The 18,861-nt window shown below is 46.8% G+C and overlaps 1 protein-coding gene across 3 annotated transcripts in view; it reads right to left on the reverse strand.

The window, feature by feature from the left end:
- The window catches only part of emid1 (EMI domain containing 1), a 232,949-nt gene that overhangs the window by 13,667 nt on the left and 200,421 nt on the right, over window positions 1-18,861 (reverse strand). For all 3 annotated transcript variants that reach the window (XM_078421096.1, XM_078421094.1, XM_078421095.1), the window contains 5 exons: window positions 17,515-17,679; window positions 2,534-2,626; window positions 2,149-2,201; window positions 1,705-1,767; window positions 182-226 (listed from right to left, as the gene is read on the reverse strand). In XM_078421096.1, the coding sequence (XP_078277222.1) occupies window positions 182-226; window positions 1,705-1,767; window positions 2,149-2,201; window positions 2,534-2,626; window positions 17,515-17,679 (419 nt within the window). The remainder of the gene's footprint in view (window positions 1-181; window positions 227-1,704; window positions 1,768-2,148; window positions 2,202-2,533; window positions 2,627-17,514; window positions 17,680-18,861) is intronic.

The raw sequence follows: 18,861 nt of genomic DNA on the forward strand, positions 1-18,861 counted from the left end.
ATACAGTTGGATATCATGTCAAACAAAGTTTTTCACGATATTGTTTACAATAATAAACCTGAACCTACCCCATCAATTCTTTGTTGTCCCAACCACCTCAGTCCATAATTACAAGCCAAGAAATATACACTGCGTTAAAAAATGGAATACAATCATGAAGATCTGAGAGGACCCAACTTACTGTTTCTCCTCTGTAACCTTTTTCTCCAGGTAATCCAGACAGACCCTGATGGAGTTAAAAACACAAATTTCACTCATTTCTTTTTTATTATTAATCAAAAATATTTATTCAAATATTAAAATAATGTATACAATACAATTAAACCAAAACAGAACCCTCCACCATAATACAAGACAAACAATAAACTATTATACAACTATCTTACACTCCTTGTCAAGGATGCATTCAACCCCCCGCGATGCCCAGCGGTCCCTGAAGTCCCCCAGGGTGCCTGTGGACAGCGCGTAGTCCCTCTCTAACATCACCCGGCACGGACGTAACCCCGGAAAAGGGGCAGGCAGCCTGGCGCCATGACTCGTGGATGGCCAGCATGGCCAGGCCCAGCAGCAACCCAACCAGGACATCTTCGGCCACACCCTCTCTCCCACGCACAGGGTGCCCAAAGATGAGGATGGTGGGTGAGAAATGCAGCCAGAAGGCAAGGAGCAGCCCCTTTAGATATTGGAACAGGGGCTGCAACCTCACACACTCCATACAAATTTCACTCATGGTGCAGCCACTAAATGTAGAGTCACATTGTTGCTTTTTGGAAAATAGTTTTTTTTACAGCACAGGCAGCATACATTGGATTTGGAAATAGTTGACAGATGAGAAAGGGTGAAACAAAGTTAACTTCTACCAAAGCGTCACAGTGGCGCAGCTGGTAGAGCTGCTGCCTGACAGCGCCAGAGACCTGGGGTAAATCCTGACCTCTGTTGCTGTCTGAGTAGAGTTTGCGCGTTCTCCCTGTGACCGCATGGGTTTCCCCCGGGTGCTCCGGTTTCCTCCCCATCCCAAAGACTTGCAGGTTTGCAGATTAAGTGGCCCTCTAAATTGCCCCTCAACAGATGAGAAAGTAGAATATAGAACTAGTGTGAACGGGTGATCGATGATTGGCGTGGAATCGATAGGTCGAATAACCTGTTTCTGTGCTGTATCTTTCAGTTCAATGAACAAAAACTGGTATGTTCTCAATAAAAATACCCTCTTTGCAAGGAGCCACATGGGGTTGGAAATGAATGCTGTTCGATGCAACAGACAGATGATGTAGCTGGAAAATTCTAGTAAAGTAATTTTTCGGCACACTATGTTGTACACGGGACCACAGAAAAGGAGAGGTGAGGATCTGCATGCTGACCAGGTAGCCTTTGCCAGCTCAACCACGATGGTGCAAGTCATGCTTGCCGACGGCTACTTCACCAGCTAGCCCACTGCCATCGTTTGGTGACCCAGTCGGACGTGAATCTGTACAACAACGACATTTAAAAGACATTTGGACAGGTACATGGATAGGAAAGGTTTAGAGGAACATGGACCAAATGAAGGCAAATGGGACTAGCTTAGATGGGGTGCCTTGGTTGGCATGGACAAGTTGGGCCGAAGGGCCTGTTTCCGTGCTGTGTGACTCATGACTGTTCCTAAGCTACATCTTCAGTACACTGCTCATGCTGTTCTCCGATGTGAGATACATAAGTGCAACTTACCCGGTCTCCTTTTTCACCTTTGGGTCCTTCTGGCCCCAGTAAGCCCGCTCGCCCAGTTGCACCCTGCACACAAGAAGGTCTTTTAGAGAAAGGGTTGAAATAAATAGTTTCAAATATGACACACATCTGGCGATCTCATTCAGTAACCCGTGTTTCTATCTTTGGGATATTACTCCAGGAGGATTTCAGTAGACATTGACAAAGTCCTTTTATGAAAAAATAGAATCCATGCGGCGCTGGCTAGAAGGGCCGAATGGCCTCCTCCTGCACCTATTTTCTATTACTCTTTGCTATTGTGGTTACGGATATGTTTTTGAGTCTATGCTTTGATAAGGACCCCAATAAAATTATTCCATGACAAAGAGTGGATCCACTGCGATATTGGAGAATTTTCTTTAGCAGTACAAGATTGAACCGTGCACATTCCATCCAGCAGTGACTTACATCTTTCCCAGGAGGTCCCGGCGGTCCCATGGGTCCTTGTAGTCCAGGTGAACCTAAGCATTTGGACCAAAGCAGAATGTTTAATATCGGCAAACTCTAAATCAGCCCAGTACCAAATCTTACACAGAACGAAGTGCTGGAGCAACTCAGGCCAAGCAGTATCTCCAGAGAACATAGATAGCTGATGTTTCGGGTCGGTTCCCTTCTTTAGACCTAAAACATCGCATATCTGTGTTCTCCAGAGATACGGCCTGACCTGCTGAGTTACTCCAGCACTTTACGTCTTTTTTTTGTAAACCGGCATCTTTTCTTGTGTTCCTTGTGTCTCCTGTTTATTTTCACTCAGGACAAAGTAAGCCAAAGTGTCATCAGGGTGTAAACTCACCCATGGGTCCTATTGGTCCAGGTGATCCAGGAGGTCCTCGAACGCCGCTCACTACCGTGTCTGTGAAGGTATTGGACAGGACTGAATCACCAGCTGCAAAGAACAACACCAATACCATTATAATTATAGCAATCTGGAGAACACACTTGTCACACAAGTGTTACATTAAGAGCTTTATTCCTTGGAGCGCAGGAGGATGAGGCAGGAGGTGAACTTATAGAGATGTATAAAATGGTGAGGGGAGGGCGTAGTTAGGGTGAATGCACAAAGTATTTCACCCAGGTTGAGGAAATCAAAAAACCAGAGGACATGGGGTTTAAAGTGAGAGAGTCAAGATTTAATAGGAACCTGAGGCAAAGTTTTTCGCTCAGAGGGTGGTCGGTATATGGAACGAGCTGCCAGAGGAGGTAGTTAAGGCAGGTAGAATAACAGCGTTTAAAAGACAATTGGACAGGTAGTGTTGGAAGGAACTGCAGACGCTGGTTTATACCGAAGATAGACACAAAATGCTGGAGTAACTCAGGCAGGCAGGCAGGCAGGCAGGCAACATCTCTGGAGAAAAAGAATAGGTTTCGGGTCGGAAACCTTCAGACAGGAACATGATGAGTCAGCTCAAGAAGAATCGCTCCAGTTTTTTGTGTCTTTTTTTGTAAACCAGCATCTGCAGTGCCTTGTTTCTCAGACAAGGAATATTCCTTTACATGGAAGGTATCACAAAATGCTGGAGTAACTCAGCGGGTCAGGCAGCATCTAGGAGAGAAGGAATGGGTGACGTTTCGGGTCGAGACCCTTCTTCACACTGATGTCAGGGGGGCGGACAAAGAAAGGATATAGGTGGAGACAGGAAAACAGTGGGAGAACTGGGAAGGGGGAGGGGAAGAGAGGGACAGAGGAACTATCTAAAGTTAGAGAAGTCAATGTTCATACCGCTGGGCTGTAAGCTGCTCAAGCGAAATATGAGGTGCTGTTCCTCCAACTTCCGGTGGGCCTCACTATGGCACTGGAGGAGGCCCATGACAGAAAGGTCAGACTGGGAGTGGGAGGGGGAGTTGAAGTGCTCAGCCACCGGGAGATCAGATTGGTTAAGGCGGACTGAGCAAAAGTGTTGAGCGAAACGATCGCCGAGCCTGCGTTTGGTCTCGCCGATGTAGAGAAGTTGACATCTGGAACAGCGAATACAATAGATTTACATGGAGGGTGGTAAGTGCCTGGAACCCACTGCCGGTGGTGGTGATGGTAGCAGATATGTTAGTGGAGTTTAAGAGGCCTTTGGATAGGTATAGTTTAATAATATCACATACACCTAAGAACAGTGAAAAACTTAGTTTTGCATGCTATCTAAATAGATCCGATATACCATACATACTGTAGATAGAATCAAGTCAAACTCAAGTACAATAGATAGAACAAAGGGAAAGATACCGAGTGCAGAATGCAGGTCTCAGCATTGTAGGATCATTCCTTAGACAAAGTCCAATGTCCACAATGGAGTAGAGGTGAAATGGATAGTAAGCTGGCTTATGGAAGAACCGTTCAGAAGCCTGACGCAAAAGCGAAGAAGCTTTTCCTGAGTCTGGCGGTGCACGTATTCAAACTTCTGTACCTCCGCAGACGGGAGCAGGGAGAAGAAGGAATGCACATGGATGTGCAGGGCATGGATCACATGCAAGCAGAGGAGATTAGTTCAACTAGGCGTCATGTTCAGCGCAGGCATTGTGGGCTAAAGGGCCTGTCCCTGTGTTGTGCTGTTTGATGTTCTATTAGGTCATTCGCTGAGGATTTCTTGTTGGGCCATTGGATGAATTGGAGCACAATCCAGGGCAGGGGACCACAGGCGGAGGACAATGTCCATCAGAGAACATCATCAGAGGACACATAGTGGCAGCACAGTGGTAGAGTTGCTGCCTTACAGTACTGGAGACCCAGGTTCGATCCTGACTATGGGTGCTGTCTGTACAGAGCTTGTACATTCTCTCTGTGACCATGTGGGTTTTCTCCGGGTGCTCCGGTTTCATCCCACATTCCAAAGATGTACAGGTTTGTAGCTTAACTGGCTTTTGTAAATTGTAAATTATCCCTGGTGTGCAGGACGGTATACGGGGTGATCATTGGTCGGCACGGACTCGGTGGCACTCCACGCTGTATCTCTAAAGTCTAGAGGACACCATCAGATGACACCAACCAGGGCAGTGGGCCACAGATGGAGGACTGACACCTCCTGCTTCTGATGAATTGATTTAAGCCAACCTCAGGAAATGATCAGAAGCGTTTAGGCCTGGACTTCAGCTGTCTCACTGCCATGGTTGGTTTGCAGAAGGTGCTTACAGATTTGGACCTCGAACCCAGACAGAGAGCCTTCAGATCACATTTTTTTGGCAATGACACAGTCTTTACTTTCACACTCCCATCGATTTCCATTTCCTCTCTGGCCTTCTGTTCTATCACAAACGCATTCTGTTATGTTCTCCCAGCCTCCCAAGAGTGGAGTGTCTAATTGTCATATGTACTGGCAATGGAATAATGAAATTCATACATGCTGCAGCTTAACAGTCCCATTAAGGCAGTAACTCACATCTAATCTTGTAATAAACAACCACCTTCTAGATCGGATCATTGTTATTTTATAGTTCTATTGGTTTAAGAATCACATCATGTGACCGACTACTTTCTGATTTGATAAATTAATAACAGTAATGCTAGCTAATTATAACAGTGTAAATCTGTAGTCCAGTTCAAGTATTTTGATTTGTAAGGGTGTCAGGGGTTATGGGGAGAAGGCAGGAGAATGGGGTTGAGAGGGAAAGGTAGATCAGCCATGACTGAATGATGGAGTGGACTTGATGGGCCGAATGGCCTTATTCTGCTCCTATAACTTACGCACCTATGAACAAAGCCACAATCCACGGATCACAGTTGCCGAGGTTCGTGTTGTGTGGTGTTGAAGTGTCTGCTGGTTGTTGGGAAGAAGCTGTTCCTGAACATGGTCACGGTTTTCAGGCTCCTGCACCTTCTTCCCGATGTTAGCAATGAGATGAGAGCGTGGCCAGGGTGGTGTGGGTCACTGGCTACTTTTTTGAGGCACACTCACCGCTTATCTCTCCAACTAAGAAGTAATTTGGTCTCTAACCTTTCCCATTTCATCAGCCTGCATTGTTAACACCTTTTTCCTCTCTCCACGGACGCTGCCTGGCTTGCAGAGTATTTCCAACACAATGATTAACCTGTTCAGCGCCACCCCCAAATATACTGGGGTCAGAGTGTACAAGTGCGTATACGAGTGAAAAAGAATCTTGGCTGTGAACCGGTTAAACCCAGAGATACTCTGCACACCTCAAACGCAAACTCTTACATATCACTGCAATTTAGAATGGATACACTCTCCTGCTCAACCTTAAACCCACACTCCAAACAATAAATAAATGGAGCAAATGCAGTAAACCCTCGTTATTACGGACCATAGCAGGGGGAATGGTGCCTGTGATTGCCAACTGCCCGCTATAACCGAGTAAGGTATTATCAATGTATAAGAACCTGTAGTAGAAACAACCAACTGCAGATGCTGGTTAATACACAAAAGAAACCAGAGTGCTGGAGTAACACAGCGGGTCAGGCAGCATCTCTGGGGAACATTGATATGTGACGTTTCGGGTCGAGACCCTTCTTCAGACTCTCGGTCGAGAATTGGGCCTGGAACCCAGGTGAGTTGACGGCCCTGGCCTGCTGGCGACTGGGGGAGGGGCGGGCGAGGATCGGCGGAGTCGATGGTCATGGTCTGCGGGCGGCCGGAGTGCATGTGGGGGTCGGCAGTGTTGCTGGTGGCAGCAGCAGGGTAGGTGGTGCAAGCCAGGGGTAGGACTTTCCGCCATAACAGAAATGCATCATAAAGAGGTCCGTTAAAACGAGGGTTTACTGTGGGAAGGAACTGCAGATCTGGTTTACACCGAAGATAGGCACAAAATGCTGGAACAGTCTGAAGTCTGAAGAAGGGTCTCGACCCGAAACGTCACCCATTCCTTCTACCGACAGATGCTCCTGTCCCGAGGGTTTACTGTAGTTACAAATCCTTTTTTAGGTGATGGTGGAGCCACAACTATTAAAAAATGTCCTAGTTTCCCACCCTCCCTCCTTCCATCTGGCAGCATTGCTAAACAGATTAAAATAAGGATCGAAAGCTAAAGTCATGCTTTCAGTAACGTGCAGCAACATTTAAGGCTCTGAAGAGTTTTTTTGGCAAAACTAATCTCTGCACATGCCAAATCAGGCATATCTTTACGTGTGGGATTTTAAAAAGAGCTTTTCAGCGAACTTTTTTTGTTGCAGTAAACGAGAAGGGTGAGGGAAGCAATTTCCCTTCCTGTTTAGTTTAATCAGCTTCAAAGTGTAATTAAATTTACTGGCTACAGAACAGGCCAGGACTCCTCTCAAACAGCTGAGTGTCAGCAGAGCTGATATTTTTGGCGTGGATGTTGTACCACCCACAGACCACGCTGACAGCACTTGCTCCATGGCAGCTCGTCAGTTTGCTCTATTCATGTGAACATACAAAGGACTGCACTTTGGACTTTACTTTATCGACACAGTGTGGAAACCGGCCCTTTGGCCCACCGAGTCCGCACCGACCGGTGATCACCTGGTACACTTGCACTATCCTACACACTAGGGACAATTTACAATCTTTACCGAAGACAATTAACATACAAAACTATCCGCCTTCGGAGTGTGGGAGGAAACTGGAGTGCCCGGGGAAAACCCACGTGGTCATGGGGTTACATGCAAACTCAGTACAGACAGGACCCGAGGTCAGGATCAAACCCGGGGCTCTGGCGTTATAAGACATCAACTCTACGCTGTGCCACTGTGCTGCCCTAATGCAGGTGCTGGAATCCTGAACAAAACGCAAAGTGCTGGAACAACTCAGCAGGTCAGGCAGCATCTGTGGAGAACATGGACAGGTGGCTTTTCAGGTCAGGGTCTTTTTTAAGACTACTCTTGCAGTGGAATTATAAAGAAATCCTTATTCATTCAAACTCAGCCTTTAGTTTAGTTTAGTTTAGAGATACAGCATGGAAACATGCCATTCAGCCCACCGAGTTCGCACTGACCAGCGATCCTCGCACAATAACACTACCCTACACACACTAGGGACAATTTACAATTTATACCAAGCCAATTAACCTACTAACCTGTACGCCTTTGGAGTGTGGGATGAAAACCGAAGATCTCAGTAAAAACCCACGTGGTCACGGGGAGAACGTACAAACTCCGTACAGACAGCACCCGTAGTCGGGATCGAACCCGGGTCTCCAGCGCTGTACGGCAGCAACTCAGCCGCTGCGCCACCGTGCCGCCCTTGCTTCTACTAACTCCATGTGATATCAATCTCATACTGACAAGAACTGGGATGATTACAGTCAAGATAGACACAAAGTGCTGGAGTATCTCAGCAGGTCAAGCAGCATCGCCAGAGGAAAGGAATCAGTGACGTCTCGACCCAAAACGTCACCTATTCCTTTTCTCCAGAGATGCCTCTTAAACACTACGATTGTACCTGCCTCCACCACCACCCCTGGCAGTGCATTCCAGCCACCCACCACTTTGTGTCAAATCTTTGCCCCAAACATCTCCTTTAAACCATGCCCCTCTTATCTTGTAGCTTGCCCTTCATTCTTAACATTAATTACCATGTATTATGATTATTAACTTATTGTCTTATTGATTATCATTTATTTATCTGTTTTAATGTGTTAATGGGCCTGGTAATGATGGGCCACCATCGACTCCACAGTCAAAAAGGCCCAATGGAGGATGTACTTCCTGCGGCAACTGAGGAAACACAATCTGTCACAGGCAATGATGGTCCAATTCTATACTGCTATCATTGAGTCTGTCCTCACCTTCTCCTTCATGGTCTGGTTCGGCTCAGCCACCAAGCACGACATCCGGAGGCTGCAACGGATCGTTCGCACAGCTGAGAAGGTTGTTGGCTGCAACCTTCCCCCCATTGACGAACTGTACACTGCAAGGGCCAGGAAGCGAGTGGGCAAGATCATCCCTGACCCCTCTCACCCTGGCCACAAACTCTTTGAAACACTTCCCTCTGGAAGGCAACTCTGGACAGTCAAAGCAGCCACAGCCAGACATAAAAACAGCTTTTTTTTCCACGAGGGGATAGTTCTACTCAATAACCAAAGTCTGTAGCCTCTTTTGTGCTCTGGTTTATTTTCACCCACATGTTTAGACCGTAATGTTGTATCCTTATTGTTTTGATGGGAGGAGTATAGAGGGAGAGGGAATGCCGGGGCTACCTGAAGTGAGAGAAATCAATATTCATACTACTGGGGTGTAAGCTAGCCAAGCAAAACATGATCCATGATTGAATGGCGGAGTGGACTCGATGGGCCGAATGGCCTAATTCTGTTCCTCCAACTTATCAACTTATGAGCGACTTTACTTTTGACGTTGGTCTGAAACACTAAACTGAATACAGGTTCAGACATAGTTGCTAAGCGACTTGCGAATTCAATGCAACTTTTTCGCCAAGTATTCCTTGTTATTTCATTTACACTTTGACCACCAGAGGGCAGGAGAAGCCAAGTAATGGCTGAACGGTGAACAAGGAACAGGCTGATCAAAGATACGGCACCTCAGAAGCTGCATTGACTTTGCAATGCAGAAGGACCCGTTGCATGTAGTCCATATGCATATCATGGACCCAAATGCCTTTTCTCTGCAAGCCTCATCATTGTCAGGAAGTGTAGTAGATTAGAAGGTAGACACAAAGTGCTGGAGTAACTCAGCGGGTCAGGCAGCATCTCTGGAGAGAAGGAATGGGTGACATTTCAGGTCGAGACCCTTCCCGTAGATTAGAGATTAGATTAGAGTTTAGAGAGATACAGTGCGGAAACAGGCCCCTTAGCCCACTGAGTCCGTGCCAACCAGCGATCCCCGTACACTAGCACTATCCTACACACTAGGGACAATTTACAACTTCACCAAAACCAATTGACCTACAAATCTGCAGGTCTTTGATGTGTGGAACAAAACAGGAGCACCTGGAGAAAACACACAGCGTCACAGGGAGAACGTACAAACTCCGTACAGGCAGCACCCAGGTCAGGACCTCTGGTGCTGTAAGGCAGCAACTGTACCGCTGCAGCAAGGTGCACACAGGTGACCATTTGATTGAATGATTGAAGCGTCAGCCTCCTGTGCTGTTAGATTGCTTGATAATTGCCACCTTTGTAATTAGACAATTAATGTAAAATCCCTCTCCCATCTGTGCCGATGATCAACAGATAATCTGATTTCTCATTATTGAGCGACCTGCTTCACAATTCTTTTTAATATCCAGGCAAAGTTAAACAAGCAAACACATCGATATTTCAAATTGTTATGCAACGTCAATGTAATGAATGAATCTATACGGTACGTGTAGAACAGCAGATAAAACAGAATCCAATCCGTGTTAAGACACAAAGTGCTGGAGTAACTCAGCGGGTCAGGCAGCCATGCGGTCAAATGGAGAATATGCAAACTCCGTACAGACAGCACCCGTAGTCTGAAGAAAGTTCCTCATCTTAAACATAACCTATCCATGTCCTCTGGAGATGCTGTCTGATCTACTGAGATACTCCAGCACTTTGTGTAAGAGTTTCTTAGTTCTGTTCCAGATGCATATGACAATTAAATACTCTTGACTCTTGGGGGTAAATACCTCCAGGTGAAGATCAATTTACAGTCAGGGTGGGGTCAAAATAAAACAGGTGTGTTTAACTGTAAATAACAAAATATGTGTCTCTTTAAAATGTTTTTAAAGTATAATTGCCACACTCATCATGTTTCTAAAAGGTAGACACAAAATGCTGGAGTAACTCAGCGGGTCAGGCAGCATCTCAGGAGAAAAGGAATGGGTGACGTTTCGGGTCGAGACCCTTCTTCAGTCTGAAGAAGGGTCTAGACCCGAAACGTTATCCATTCCTTCTCTCCTGAGATGCTGCCTGACCCGCTGAGTTACTCTAGCATTTTGTGTCTACCTTCAATTTGAACCAGCATCTGCAGTTATTTTGCTACTCATATTTATAAAGGCAGATTATGGATTTTCAATCTTAGAAATGACAGCATTTCTTAATATATGAGTTTAATTACTAGATTATTTGAACAAGTATAATTTAGAACAAAAGTCACATTATTCAGATGCCTGGTGCAGGCACGTTTACTCCACTTTGCAATGTGCACTTATATCAACCCAGAATCAACAAGATCATACCACAGGTTAATTGACAACAAATTGAGAAAAGGGTTGGAGGCAAAATTCATGTTACTAACTTCAACTTTGATGATGACTGTACATACAGCTTAGGTCAGGACGTGGTTCAGATTTTTTTGGTCAATATTCCCCAATGCCTCTCTGAGTGCAGCAACTATTAATTCAGCTAACATAAGAGTCAGATATCAGATACCTTAATAAAGTCAGGCGGGTATATCGTTTAAACCTGAACAGATGGCGAATAAAATTATTAGAAACTGCTTGGAAAGTCTTACGTTTGGACGCCTGGATAGAATAAATATCGACTACAAGTAGAAAACAATCGTGGTTTAATCACTCTAATTTAGAGAATACTTTAGAAAATTTAGACAAGATTCTGTAATTTAGAGAATACTGTTTTCTGATGCTAAATTGCCATGTTACGTTAAAATGAATAATAGATTCCAAACTAATATAATTCATAGATAGGAAGAAAATGCAAAAGATAATCACAAAATGTTGGGGTAACTCAGCGGGACAGGCAGCATCTCTGGAGAGACGGAATGGGTGAAATTTCGGGATGTGACCCTTCTTCAGACTGAAGAAGGATCTTGACCTGAATCGTCACCCATTCCTTCTCACCAGAGATGTCGCCTGTCCTGCTGAGTTACTCCAGCATTTTGTGTCTATCTTCTAAGATAATTCAGGTTACTTTGTTGAAATGGCTTCTCCAGATTAGCCACTAAAGTGTTTTATAAAATTATTTATTTCTTTTCTCAGATGTGGTTACCATAAGATGACTCTGATGAGAACTCACTAACCTGAAATGCAAGCTCTATGCACAGATGCTGCCTGACTTGCTGAGCAGAGTCATAGACTCATACAGCATGGAAACAGGCCCTTCATCCCAACTCATCCATGCAGACCAAGTACTATAATGGAATTTGTCCACTTGCCTGTGCCTGGCACATATCCCCACAAAACCTTTCCTATCCAAATACCTGTCTAAATATCTTTTAAACATAACCATTGTACCTAGGGTTGCCAGCTGTCCCGTATTAGCCGGGACATCCCGTATTTTGGGCTAAGTTAGTTTGTCCCGTACGGGACCGCCCTTGTCCCGTATTAGTAGGGTTGCCAACTTCCTCACTCTCAAATAAGGGACAAAGGGTGACGTCACCGTCCCGCGCCCCACGTGACCTCACCCAGCCAGCGGCCACATGCTCCCGCTCCACATGGCCGCTGGCTGGGTGAGGTCAGGTGGGGCGCGGGGCGGTGACGTCACCCTTTGTCCCTTATTTGGGAGTGAGGAAGTTGGCAACCCTAATTGTACCTGCCTCTCCTGCTTCCTCTGGCAGATTGTTCCACATATCGAAGAAACTGTCCCTCAGGTCCATTTTAAATCTTTCCCCTCTCACCTTAAACCTTTGCCCTTTCGTGGGGCTTGGGTCGGCCCGCTGTGGACCTTTCACCGTCCGGCGCGGCCTGGAACTTGGCAACTACAACAGCCTGACCGCGGGAGAAGGCGGCAGGGGTAGAGAAAAGACATTCTGGCCTTCCATCACAGTGAGGAGGTGACTGGAGGAGACTCACTGTGATGGATGTTTCTTTTTGTTTGATTGTGTGTGTTATTGCTTATTTTTATTGCTCTTGTTGTTGGACTGTGGGTAATCTTTCATTTCACTGCACATTTATGTGTGTGTGACAAATAAACTTGACTTGACTTGACTTGAGATTAATACCATGACCATTCGGCTGTCATGATTTTGTCTACCTCTACCAGGTCACCCCTCAGCCTCTTATGTTCCTGGGAAAAAAAGTCCTAGTGCATCCAACCTCTCCTTATAATCAAACCCCTGGATGCCTGGTAAGATCGTGGTAAATCTTATCTGCACCCTTTCCAGCTTAATGACTTCCTTTCAACAGCAATACTCCAAATGTGGCATCACCAATGTCCTGTCTCCACACATTTAAGAACCACATTAACTCCATTGTTATTCCAATTGTTACTATGAGTGACAAACAGCAGAGTTCCCTTCTTTACGCCACCAGTCACAGGCCTCCGATTAGAAAAGACATCCCTCCGCTGCTACTCTCTGATTCCTTACACCAAGCCAATTTTGGATCCAGTTAGCTAGTTCACACAGGGAGCCAAGAAAGTGCGCCAACGACTCTTCTTCATCAGAAGGTTTAGGAAGTTTGGCAACCTCACCAACTTCTACAGATGAGCCGTAGAAAGCAAACCTGTATGAAACTTTCCAATCCGGATTCCGCTCAAACCACTGTACTGAAACTGCGCTCCTCAAAATCACAAACGACATTCTCCTCTCCTCCGACGCTGGCAACCTCAACATCCTCATCCTACTTGACCTCAGCGCCGCCTTTGACACCATAAATCACTCCATTCTCCTCACCCGACTTGAAACCTCCCTTAACATCACCGGCACAGCCCTATCCTGGTTCAAATCTTACCTCTCTGACAGACACCAGTTCATCTTCATTAACAACTGTAAATCCCCCACCGCTCCCCTCCCCCAAGGTGTCCCCCAAGGCTCAGTCCTTGGCCCCCTCCTCTTCATCCTTTACCTGTTCCCCCTTGGTCAATTAATCCGCCGTCATGGTCTCAACTTCCACTGCTTCGCCGATGATATCCAGCTCCTCATCTCCACCAAGTCAATCTCCCCCACCACACACTCTACACTGACAAACTGCATTACTGAAATAAAATCTTGGCTTCAATCAAACTTCCTCAAACTCAATTGCAACAAATCTGAAATCATCATCATTGGTCCAAAAACGCTCACCAAATCCACCCAAAACTTCATCCTCAACATTGATGGTCTCCCAGTATCCACCTCACCTCACATCCGGAATCTTGGAATCATCCTCGATCAAACCCTCTCCTTCGACAAACACATCAAACACATCACAAAGACAGCCTTCTTCCACCTCAAAAACATTGCCCGTCTCCGTCCATCCCTCTCCTCCACAGCTGCAGAAACCCTCATCCACGCCTTCATCACCTCCCGTCTGGACTACTGCAACAGCCTCCTCTATGGCGCACCCTCAAAAATCATCAATAAACTTCAATACATTCAAAACTCCGCTGCCCGTCTACTCACACACACCTCGATCCGTGACCATATCACCCCCGTCCTTTATAAACTCCACTGGCTCCCCATCCCCCAGAGAATCCAGTACAAAATCCTCCTCATAACCTACAAAGCCCTCCATAACCTGGCCCCATCCTACCTGACCGACCTCCTCCACAGGCACACTCCCACCTGCACCCTCCGCTCTGCCGCTGCCAATCTCCTATCCCCCCACATCCGGACTAAACTCAGATCCTGGGGGGACAGGGCTTTCTCCATCGATGCTCCCACCCTATGGAACTCACTACCCCAAACCGTTAGAGACTCCCCCACACTCACCACATTCAAAACATCGCTGAAGTCTCACCTGTTCAGTACTGCCTTCAACCACTGAAGGTCACCTCACCTTCTGTCTCCTTTCTCTGTTCATTTATTTATTTACTTATTTATCTATTTATTCATTTACCTATGTTCTCAAAATCTCTGTAAAGCGTCTTTGAGTATATGAAAAGCGCTATATAAATAAAATACATTATTATTATTATTAATTTATCGGGATGCATCACAGCAGGGTTTGTGGAACAGCTCCATCCAAGACCGCAAGAAATTGCAGAGTTGTGGACACAACCCAGACCATCACACAGACCCACCTCCCTTCCATTGACTCCGTCTACGCTTCACGCTGACTTGGAAAGGCCACCAGCATAATCAAGGATCAGGCTCATCCTGGTCACAAAAGGCTTTTCCAAAGTCCACATTGATAATATCCATCGGCCTGTCCTTGCCATTCTTCTTGGTCACCTCTTCGGAGTAAACACGGTCAAATTTGTGAAACATATTTTCCCTCACACATAGCCGAGCTGACTATCCCAGCCCCAACATTTTAATGTCCCGATTGCCCACTTCTGATGATCACTGAGAAGATGGAGTGGATGTGAGTCACTACTTGTGCCACTGCATTGCCTCTCGTGTTGGGGATTTGGACTCAGAGCTAATGAAGAAAGAGCAAGATACAGCACTCTAAATATCTACTCCTCTGACAGCTTCTTCCATATACCCATGACCCACTGAGTGAAAAGGCTGCCCTTTAGGTTAGTGTTAAATCTTATCCGTCTCACCTTGAACATACACCCTCCTGTTTTTGGTTCCCCTACACTGGGTAAAAGACTCTGTGCATTCAGCCTATCCATTCTCCTCCTGATTTTAAACACCTGTATAAGATCACCCCTCAGCCTCCGGTGTTCCTAAGAATAGAGTCCTGGCCAGCCCAACCTCTCCCTGTAGTTCAGGCTCTGAAGATCTGGCAACATCCTCGTAAATCTTCTCTGCACTCTTTTTCTCCAGCTTTGTCCAGAATGCAAGGCATTGTTGTAAGGAGGACCTGTATTGTAGTGGTCCTCCATTAAGCAAGCAAACATTTGCATTGACATCTCGACCAGTGGCCAAGAAGGCAGCTGAGGGGCAGAATCCCTTGAGTCTGCAGAAGGGTCCCGACCCAAAACGTCACCTATACATTTTTCTCCAGAGATGCCGCCTGACCCGCTGAGCTACCCCAGCATCTTGTGTCTATCTTTGGCAGAATCCCCCAGCCTGGCACTCTGCGGTTGTTGCTTCTTCTGGGTCTTACTTGGAGACGTGAGGAATTTTTGCCCCACTGCTCCGCGCTGAGACACAATGCACGATGAAATCTGCAAATTATATTGTCGTGCAGGTGTATGCTGGGTTACGTTTGGTGCTTTGACAGGTCAGACAGCCCACATCCTTTGACACTGAAGGTAATATCACAGCGAGGACATTCAGTAGCAGTTAAAACGAGCCTTTCAGTGGTCCTCAATGCAACTGTGCCTTTCATTTCCTCAGTACAATAGACAATAGGTGCAGGAGGAGGCCATTCGGCCCTTCGAGCCAGCACCACCATTCAATGTGATCATGGCTGATCATTCTCAATCAGTACCCCGTTCCTGCCTTCACCCCATACCCCCTAACTCCGTTATCCTTAAGAGCTCTATCTAACTCTCTCTTGACTTGGCCTCCACTGCCTTCTGAGGCAGAGAATTCCACAGATTCACAACTCTCTGACTGAAAAAGTTTTTCCTCATCTCCGTTCTAAATGGCCTACCCCTTATTCTTAAACTGTGGCCCCTGGTTCTAGACTCCCCCAACATTGGGAACAGGTGTCACAGGTGTTTTCATATCCGTGCTAGGGCCAACTTAAAACCCAGATATCAAATACAGAATCTGAACTTCATTAAAGTTATCCTTGGTGAAGAAAATCAATCATGTTTGGCATGCTGAAATGGGCGTCAAGTGCTCTGAGTGAGGTGGAGATCAACCACATGCAGTTTACATCTTTCCAACTGCCTCATTCCCAGGGGCCTTCCTATCCTACACCAGTATAAATGTTCACGCTCCCTCCTCCATCAGCACCTCGGTAATGTCAATGGCTGGTGTTTTTCTGTCGCAGGACTTCTTGATGAGCGTCTGTGGTTTTGTCTGAGGGATTGGAGCGCAGCAGGAACGCAGCTGAAGATTTGCTGCACGCAGCGAGAGGAGGGGATGAATTTGCAGAGATCGGACTGATGGGTTGGCGCACAGTTGACTGCGCAGAGTAGGCGCACATAGCGGTCAAATAATGGAGTCATGAATCACAACGTAGAACGTAGAACAGTACAACGCACGAAGAGGCCCTTCGGCCCTACAATGTCTACGCTGAACATGAGTGCCAAGTTAAACTAATCTCTGCCTGCATGTGATCAATATCCCTCTCTTCCCTGCACATCCACGTGCCTATCTTATCTGTCTCCACCATCACGCCTGCATGCGTGTTCCAGACACCCACCATTCCCTGTGTAGAAAAACTTGCCCCATACATCTCCTTTAAACTTTGCCCCTCTCATCTTAAAGCCACATCTTCCAGTCTTTGACATTTCCATCCAGAGAAAATGGTTCTGACAGTTTACCCTATCTATGCCTCTCATAATTTTATATACATCTATCTATGTGCTCGGTAGAGCGCTCCAGGGAAGGATTGGCGGGCCGCGGCCTGTAGAGGGAGCAGCCGAGCCCTGGCCCTGATCGTCCCCCGAGGACCGGAGAGGAGGACGGAGGGAGCTGGCGATGGCGGGCGCAAGAGCAAGGGGCAGTAGGAGAGTGAACCAGGGCCTCACCTTCCACGCCCTCAAGGTCAACTGTGGGAGGCACCCCCGGGGCACAAAGGCTGAAGGTGGCCTGGCGAGGGGAAGGACGATGGTTCGCTGGGCGATCAGGACCGAGGTGATGGGCGGAGGCCCAGCAGCAGCCTGGTGCTCGCCTGGATCGGCCGCCGCTCCAGGACACCGAGCGCGCGGACCGAAGTGGACTTTGAAAATGGCGCCAAAACCTGGCAGCTCTTGCAAATCTTGGGTCAGTGGACCTTATCTTGTGATAATCTGGGATTGTGCTTGGGTATGGAGATACTTTACTGAACTATATGCGAGAAAATAGTTTCACTTTACTTCCGTCCACGTGATAACCAAGAACCATTGACCATCGATCTAAAAGCCTCTTGAACCCTTCGAACGGTGGATAAATCACGTGGGGATGAGCGAGGGTTATTTGCAAATTAAGGTGCAGGGCTAGAGTGAGGGAGGATGCCATGTACTTGCCATTGTTGGAGGAGGTGTATCCAAGGTCAGACGATCCCGGATAAGGAATGTCGGCACGTGAGGGTCCAGTGAGTCCCGGCTTCCCTGGAGGACCAGGGGGTCCTGGTAGACCATTGACCCCAGGAATTCCTGCTGCCCCTGTTGTTCCCTGGTGTCCCGGTGCACCTGTCAAATGAACGATGGAAACTTTCATTAGATCGAAAGAGCCAACTCGATATCTTCTTTATTTCCTCACATCTGACAAACAACTCGACAAATTAAGCTGCCAACTCCACAAAGTGTAAAGAGCAACCACCAGCTAAAGGTACACAGTACCTAGAAAGTGGCGCCCCCAGGTGGACAGACTGGTGAAGAAGGCTTTTGGCACATTGCCCTTCATCAGTCAGCGAAATGAGAATATTAGTTGGGTTAGACACAAAATGCTGCAGTAAATCAGCGGGTCAGGGGAAAAGAATAGGTGACATTTCGGGTCGGAACCCTTCTTCAGACTTCTTCTAAGAACTTGGGATGTCATGTTACAGTTGTACAAGACGTTGGCGAGGCTGTTCGGAGTATTGTGCTCAGATGCGGTCACCCTGCCATAGAAAAGATGGCATTTAGATGGAAAGAGAAAAGATTTACTGGGATGTTTCCAGGACTCAAGGGGCTGAACTATAGGGAGAGGTTGAGCAGGCTAGGTTGCTTGGCGTCCATTCCTTGGAGCACGGGTTCCTGAGGGATGATGATCTTATAGAGGTGTATAAAATCACGAGGGGAATAGAGAGGGTGAATGCACAGAGTCCTTTACTTAGGGTAATGAGAATCTAGGACTAGAGGGCATAGTTTAGTTTAGTTTAATTTAGAGATACAGCGCAGAAACAGGCACTTCGGCCCACCGGGTCCGCGCCGACCAGCGATCCCCGCACACTAACACTATCCTACACCCACTAGGGACAGTTTTTACATTTTCCAAGCCAATTAACCTACAAACCTGTACGTCTTTGGAGTGTGGGAGGAAACCGAAGATCTCGGAGAAAACCCACGCAGGTCACGGGGAGAACGTACAAACTCCGTACAGACAGCACCCGTAGTCGGCATCAAACACAGGGTCTCCGGAGCTGCATTCGCTGTCAGGCAGCAACTCTACCGCTGCGCCACTGTGTCGCCCAAAGGGGCACAGGTTTAAGGTGAGAGGAGAAAGATGCAGTAGGAATTCGAGTAGCATTTTTGTTATCACACAGAGGGCAGTGCCTATATGGAATAAGATGCCACAGGAAGTAGTTAGGTAGGTACAATAACAATATTTAAAAGATATTTGGACAAGTCCATGGGTGGAAAAGGTCTAGAGGGCAATGGGCCAAACGCAGG

This window comes from Rhinoraja longicauda, chromosome 25, assembly GCF_053455715.1.
Source record: "Rhinoraja longicauda isolate Sanriku21f chromosome 25, sRhiLon1.1, whole genome shotgun sequence".
NCBI lineage: Eukaryota > Metazoa > Chordata > Chondrichthyes > Rajiformes > Arhynchobatidae > Rhinoraja > Rhinoraja longicauda.